The sequence below is a fragment of the Tauraco erythrolophus genome, chromosome 10, assembly GCF_009769465.1.
Source record: "Tauraco erythrolophus isolate bTauEry1 chromosome 10, bTauEry1.pri, whole genome shotgun sequence".
Lineage (NCBI taxonomy): Eukaryota > Metazoa > Chordata > Aves > Musophagiformes > Musophagidae > Tauraco > Tauraco erythrolophus.
Window position 1 is genome coordinate 17,993,351 of NC_141474.1, and position 7,823 is coordinate 18,001,173.

The 7,823-nt window shown below is 42.5% G+C and overlaps 1 protein-coding gene across 2 annotated transcripts in view; it reads right to left on the bottom strand.

Moving 5' to 3' along the window:
* Window positions 1-5,719, bottom strand: part of ZNF326 (zinc finger protein 326) — a 30,401-nt gene extending 24,682 nt beyond the window's left edge. Inside the window, exons 1-2 of one of the 2 annotated variants that reach the window (XM_086617104.1) lie at window positions 5,595-5,719; window positions 5,026-5,100 (exon numbers count right to left, since the gene is read on the bottom strand). In XM_086617104.1, coding sequence (XP_086473230.1) covers window positions 5,026-5,100; window positions 5,595-5,610 — 91 coding nt within the window. In that variant the 5' untranslated portion in view covers window positions 5,611-5,719. Of the gene's footprint in view, window positions 1-1,521; window positions 1,598-5,025; window positions 5,101-5,594 lie in introns of those variants that run through there. The other variant, XM_086617105.1, reaches the window with a different exon arrangement.
* Between the last annotated feature and the right edge of the window lie 2,104 nt (window positions 5,720-7,823).

The window sequence follows — 7,823 nt, forward strand, 5'->3', positions numbered from 1 at the left end:
AGCGTAATTTACCTTCTTACATCTGTCAACAACAAGAATTCTGCAAATAGTATTGAGCTGACTGTATCACTTTTACACAGATGTTCTTAGCACGCCTGAATAGAAACTCCAACAAATTAAGATCTCCTGCTTAATTTTTTTCTTCTAATGATCATAGGCACTTTTCTAAAAAATAAAGATGATGCTTCTGAAACAAAAAAATTTGGAACATGGAAATCACACTGCACCTTTCTGTTTTTCAAATGGAGTAAAGATTCTGCAGCGAAGCACAATAAAACCTTTTCAAAATCATGTAGCATCACACAGCATCAACTTAAACCACAAAAAGTTACTCTTTAAAGAAATGGCTGAGCCTTCTAATAGAAGCATCTAATATTTCTCTCTGGTATGACTGAATGATCTACCACCTAATCCAGTGGATACCCTCAAGCCTGCCTACATAAAGATGCAGGGCAGCAAAAAGAGTAAGGTAGTAAATAAAATAAATTCAGTTTCACAGAAATTAAGGTTAGATGATCCCATGGTCAATCTCAGATCCAAAGTTGGTTTTTTTCAATTACAGTACATCTAATCAAAAGACACTGACATTCTGAAAGCTGAAATATCTGACCTGAAAGTACCCAACAATTTACGTTAGTTTCACCTGCTGCCTATTATCTACAGTCCCTGAGACAGCACAAAAGTAACTAGTTGAAGAGGTGTATCAAATCATTCAATAAGGAAGAACAGAAAATACTGTCAAGATCCCTGCCACTGCAATCGAATTCTATTACAGTGCAGTAAGCAGTGACTAGTGTTGTTCATATGTCAGAAGTTCGCTAGTGGGAAAAACACAAAACATGCAGAAGAACTCTTCCAAGCATAGTTTTGAAATAAATTATTACTCCAAAATTTTTAGCCTGAAAGCAAATACTAAAATATGTTTTACAATCACAGGATAACTTCTGACATCCACTTTTGCTCAGACTCCTTACTCATCCATGGTTCACATTATGCAACATCAGCAGTCTTGCTGTAGAGCTATGCCAGTCCCTAAATCCCCAAATCACTGCCTTTAGGACATCGTCACGTCCTCTCTAACAGTGAGCAACTTATCCTTTCCAGACTCACTGCACTGCATTTACCTACATTATAGTTTGCTCACGTTTTAAAAGATTTAATAGAGAATACAAAAGGTACAGAGAAACTAAAAGGGGTGATCACTTGCATGATTTTCTACTACAAGAAACTGGAGGTAGCAAATGAAAATTAAAAATAACTAGCTAAAAAATTATTTGATCCTTTTTCACAAAACATACTTAAGTCCAGGAACCGCTCTGTGACCAGAAGTTACTAAAAACTTACATGGATTTAGAAAGAAATCGGATTAATTCACTGACGAGAAATTCAAAGCATGTTGAACGCAAAGGCTATGTCTCTGGTTCAGAAAGTCCCTGAGCTGCAAACCAGTGAAGGCATATAAGTTTACTGAAGGAGTACTCGTACTATTGCTTCCACATCTCCAAACAGACAGTGACATACCAGACACTGGTGAGGTAGGACGGCCGCATCTTTGAGCTGACTTAGTGAAGGTGATCTTACGATCTCCTTCCAACTAATTCATTAACTGTTGCAGATTGCTCAGCAGTCAACCTATCAGTCCAACCACTGGCCTCCTGGTTCAGTCATTTTGCCAGCTGCAAACTTTACCCAAGATTTATGGATTTCACACTTCATGCCCGAAGCTTGACAAAAATACTGCATTCAAATTCAGTAGTACAGTATTTCTTCAGGCCATTAAGCTTTTCTTTACTCTCAAAGTCTGTTCTCCAGACAGGCTTTATCTTAAAAAGGGGGAAAACATAAAAGACTGTAAATATTCACTTAGATGAACCAAAATAAAAGGATTTCAGTTTTTGAATGTAGTAGCTGAATAATAATCACTTGCACAGCTTTAATTATTAAAATCTCAAGGAAAATAGCTTATTAGTTGACAAACCTCACAATGACACACACCAAAATCCACTCGTGCTGGCCTCTTTCACACTTTTGATTCTTCTTCTACTAGCTAAAGCAAGACAGATGGACATGAAGCATTAAAAAAGCTGTATCTGCACAGAACAATTTCCTCTACCTGTAGTCTGCTCCCCATTCACTGTTATGCTAGCTCTGGCTGTCACCACCAGTGCAGATACATAGAAGTCGCCTGTCTGTGCTAACGATTCAGACTAAATGTGAAATTGTTTCACATGCTAAGAGAAAGGGCTTAAGCACTGGAGAAAAAAACACCAGGAATTGTACTACAGTGTCTCAAACTGAAAATTCGAAAGTGTAGTACTTAATTTAGATTTAAATAGTAACTGTTGATCAAACAAACCTTTGCAGAAATATTACATCTGTGTATCCATGAATACTACAACGTGAAAGGGAAAAAAAAAAAGTGGTTCATATTTCCTCCGAAAGTTTAAAAATTTAAGAGTAAATCTCTGAACTGATGTAGGCACTAACAAAGTATCTGAAACAAAGACTTTTTTGAAGTAATAAGTCAGGTTTTAGTACCTGCAGTTGCTTGCATAATACAGTGGGGATGAATGAGCTTTTGAACTAAAGTACAGAAATAGAATTGCAAAGAACAATCTCACTTTTCATTTCAAGATCATACATAAAGTCTACTGGGGGAGGGGAGAAGAGTTATGTCAAAGGGGAAAAAATACATTAGCTCTAAAATAAAAAAGAATGGGACACTAAAAGAGAAGTTCAATTTACAAATTAAAATGTTAATGTATATGTGTTCCTTCAAATTAAAAAAAAAAGCAGCCATATATGGAGAGATCATTTAAAATAGCTGCAAAATAAATCTCAATAGCCAGAAAAGAAAAAAAAAATATTTCCATAGGAAAAGAACTAGGAAGTTAAACTTGTAGTAGATAAGGCTAAGAATCCCTTGGTACAAAGGACTCCATTTAAAAAAAAAAAGCTTAAGATCAGAGAACATTGAAATCATATTCACAGCACAAAGAAATAAAATTATTTTCAACAGCGTTCTCCACGTGGAGCATATGAAAAGGCTAGGAAGATGAGAAAGGAGAAAGATCTTCCCGTAATAAATAATAAATTAAAAAAATTAACATCAGTAAAATAAAAATAATCTTTAAACAATAAAAAAAACCTCACAAGTGCCAGCTTAAAATAAACTAAATTTCCCTATACTTTAAATTCATAATTCACAATGACTACAACAAGGTTAAGGATCCATTGTGCAATATTAAGCAACATTTTTTCCAGGCACACTAAATTTTTCATAACACCATGCCTGCTTCAAGATCACAACCTTGTCATTAAATACTCAAGTTTTAACACACCATTGAGTCCCATGCAAAACAAGGAATCAATCCGACAATGTAGATGAATTTTTAAAATAGCAGCAAAAGCCATTTCCCCTCCCAGATTAAAAGGACAACAGTTACAGTAATGCAAATATTAACATGAATAGCTAATAATAATTCTGTTAATAACAGAATTTATTCTACAGGCCATGTCATCTGTCTCAAACCAAGCCATCAGCAAGGGACAATGGTGGAATTACAGCAGTCATCAGCCATCCAACGAAAAGTGCTTCACACTGGCTAAAAGTTTCCAACAGGAAGAGCCTTGCCAAGAACTGAAATGAAAACTGGGCGAAGATGAAAACTCTCAACATCCATCCTCTATTGCCATCTACTGGACCCTTACAAAATAGACTTTAGCCCACTGTACCAAATCAGCGTAAGACAAAGCTTTACGCGTGCCTTACTAATGTGCATACAATGCATAAACATTAATGTTAAATGTTTCAAGCTGCATACATCATAATTAAACTTGTTTAATAATTATGAATGATATAAAGCTTAATTATCACAATGAAAACTATTATTACAGAGGTACATGTAAGGAACAATATAATTGTACAACATACAATTGATCGGTTACTTCCCGTAGGATGAGCCTGGATTCACTTTAATACTACTGTCATCAGATCTCAGAAAAGTAGGTTCTGGTTAATGGCTACAATGAATATTCCAATAAGATACTTAAACTGCCACTCAAGAAGAGTCTTTTTAACTAAAAATCTAAAGGACACTTAATCGGGAATCAGTATAAAAGATTAAAAAAACAGCCCCATAGCTTTTATTTATTTATTTTACTACGAAGAAAGATAAATACAAAATAATATCATTGGCAAAAAAGCTAAGACTCAAGGAATTTATCATAAAAATGATCCTACTGTAATCAAAGATGCATCTGTAATCCAACATGTTATTTCCATGTAACAGCCAGCAACGGTATTGAGACATCCAACAGCAAACACTTATTTGATGACATTTGTAAATTAAACTTGGCTACAGTTTATGGTAAAGTTTTCATATTAATGTCCTTTTAGTACTTCCTTGCATGCTGGCAAGAGATATCAAATAATTTCTTGAGTCTTACTAAACTTATAACCTCAATCATCTTTGAGGCATGTGCATTGCTTTTTGTTGTATCTATACGGAATTTTTGATAGTGTAAAAAAGAAGAGCTAGCTTTTGCTGTATCACATTTATTTTATATGCTTTCTATATTATTTCATAAACTCTTAAAGTGAACTTTAAAAACAAAAATAAAAATCAAGTAGTTCCAGGTTCTGCTTTTTCCATGTCTGTATGAAAGGGAGAAACATTCTCTTTCTTTTCAACAGAAGTAGTAAGAATTAAATACAACAGTCCATAAGAAAACAAAATATTGATCTATGCAAAAAGCATCATCATAAGGAAAGTCTGTATTCCCCCCTCCCATCCCCACTCCTAGATCTCACAATTTTGATTTGGAACGTGCAGGAGTTCATGTTGACATGCCCAAGATGAAAATCAAGTCTCACTCCCAGCCAGTTACAACTCTTCCAGAAAACAACATGTGCAGTCAAACCATGTTACGTACTTTTAATAACCCGTTTGTTTTTTGTTTTTGTCAACACTGACTGTTCAGCCCCAACGCTTTTTACAGGTTAGACGTATTTATAGCTCATACCTGAGACTGACCCACTGGGCATGTTCACACCACAATGCATGGGGGTATCTGGGAATCTCCAATCTCTGTCTTCAGCTGGAGAGGATGGGTCAGTGAGAATGACTTAGTGCTTAGCAAGAGCTGGAGGGGAGACAGGGAGCCGCAGCAAGAAGCGGCTCTCTCTCCTGTCGGATCTCCAGTCTCCTGACACGGCCCCCTCACGGAGCTCGCCCCGAGCTCCCCCCGTTTCTGCCCCCGCCGCCCGCGCCCTCCCCCCGCCCTCGCCTCCCGCTCGCCCCGCGCCCCAGGGCGCCTCGCCCCGCGGAGGGCCGCCCCCGCCCGCGCCGCCCGCCCGCCCGCGCCGCCCCCCGGGAGGGCCCTCCTCCCGCGCAGCCCTCCCGCCGCCGGCCGCCGCCGCAACTCCCCCGACCCGGGAGGGGCGGCGAGGAGGAGGACGAGGAGGTGGATGGGGGGGGCTCCATCCTGCGCGGAACAAAGCGGCCGCTGCCATTTTGAGACGCGGCCGAGCCCCGCGGCGGCAGCGGTGGCGGCGGCCGGGCCCTACCCTTGCTCTGGGGATGCGCCCTCACCTTCCCCGTAGTCCATGGCGGCGGCGGCGGCAGCCCTGCTCCCCTGGACGGCTGACAGGCTCGTCAACCCGGCGACAGCCCCGGCTTCTCTCAATGGCGCCTTCCACCACAACGAGGCGAGGCAGGACCTGCACACGGCACCGCGGTCACGGCGCGCGCCGATTGGCCCGGCGGGACGTCACGTGAGCGGGCCGACCCGCAAGGAGTGGCCCGGAAGCGGCGGCGGCGCCGCCGCGTGAAACGTTGGTGCAAGAGTCGGCTGCGTCACGAGGGAGGCTGCGCAGCGGCCATGTTGGGTCTGGGAAGCCGCCATTTTGTGTTCTGGCGTCGGTCGGTGTGCTCCTTGGAGGCGCTGCGGGATTAGCACGGGCGAAACAACCACATCTTTATGCTCCCAGAGACACACATCTTTGGGCTGAAAACACTCCCCTCGGTGCACAAGTGCCAAAATCTGCCCTTCTGCAGAGCTGGGAGTCGGGCCGTGTCTGGTGGGAGTGAGCCTGGGGCGGCTTCCCTGCGGCTGCACAGCCCCGGGCGTGAGGAGCCCTGTCCCGCGGCCCTGCCAGCGCCCAGCGAGGCTTGCTGCTGTGTTGAGCAAACCAAACGGTTCTGCAAAATGAAACGCTTGTTGCAGCAATGCCACCTCTGTCATGCCCCCTCTTTGATGAACATGTGACAAATGGTTCAGCAGTCAATCGCAAACAAAACGTTTTAGCCGTCTGTAAGAGGCTGCACTGAAACAGGCTAAAGGTAAACAGAGTTCCCTTTTAAATCAGTTGTAAGATACCACTGTGCTCCTCTGTGCAGCCCAGATTTGAGGAAGAAACAGACTAGACCCCAAACACATCATCATGAAAAAAAAAAAAAACAAAGTCTTGTGTGAAGATAATATGCAGAGAAGTATTTCATTCCTTATAGTTTCTTGATGTTTTATACATCCCTGAAAGAAAGAAACATACAAAAAAGGAAGGAAAAAAAAAAAAAGCGTGAGGGAGACAGCAATGAGCACATCTGGTACAGAAAATCTGGGACTATGTCTCTGAGGACAAGCTGTGGGTGAACTTTCAGGTTGTAATGGCAGGCAAAGCCGCTGTCTCCTGGGGTTTGATTTTGTTGGAGAAAGAGGGCTTCTTTTGGTGTTGGGTGGCCAACAGGTTGGCATCAGAAACTTTTAATTTCTCTCGTCTGAAAAGTAAAAAAAGCCCCATTGCAGCAGAGGAAGATTTGACTCACTCAGGTCCAGAGTCCAAGTTTCGTATTAAACCAAAGCGTGGCACAGCAGTCAGACACTTTCCCTCCCCGAGCTCTGGATGGCAGCAGATGCGAATGTACTGGAAGCGCAGACTTCGCCGGCGGCGGAGGGAAGAGCACCGCAGCCGGCAGTTTTCCCCGATGAGCTCTCCTCCCGTGTCTCCCATCTGCCTTCTCTTCCCAGCACCGCAGGAAAAATACACGCAGAGAAAAAGGTTATTCCCTGCCAAAGGGAATCTTTTCTTCGGCTTGACCATTGACTTCTCGGCCAATGAGACATTACGCTTGGGCAGAGCGGTGATTTCGAGGTCCAAATAGTAGGCATACAGACTTGTTTGTGCACCCATTCCTTTGCATGTGCACCCTTATGCAGACCAGACGAGTTTCTTGCATTGAACATGAGATTTATGCAATAGGCGTTTTCCTATACATTCAGGACTGTATGTCTCATGTTTGAAGCATAGCAGCCTCTTTTCTGCAGCTTTTTTTTCACTGCTCAGCCTGATCCGCAGTCTTGTGCTTGTGAATTGGAATAAGGAGCAGCATCGCGCTGCCCTGCAGATGGGAGCGGACTACTGTGGGAGCTGTACGGGCAGAGGGGCTCGTGCTGAAAGGCACCCACCGTCAGTGCCATGGGCCAGCCACCCCAGCAAGCCTGCTGGGAGCCTGCCCACCACTTCACCACAACCTGGCACAGATGTTGTCTCTTCTCAAGGAAAAAAAACATATTTGAAGATTTTTCCCACACAAGAAAATGCATGGGCAGAGCTTTATGCATTTTGCTGTATGCAAAATAACAAATGTAAGGAATTAAAACAATAGCATATGCGTGCAGAGAATCCAAAGACTACCCTAGGTAACAATTCAATACAAATGTGATGGGAATAAACCGATTTTCCAAGGTGGCCTGAAACACACAACAGACAAAATTGTAAAGTATCATCTTTGCTTGAGGAATTCAATGCATGCTGCAGGCTG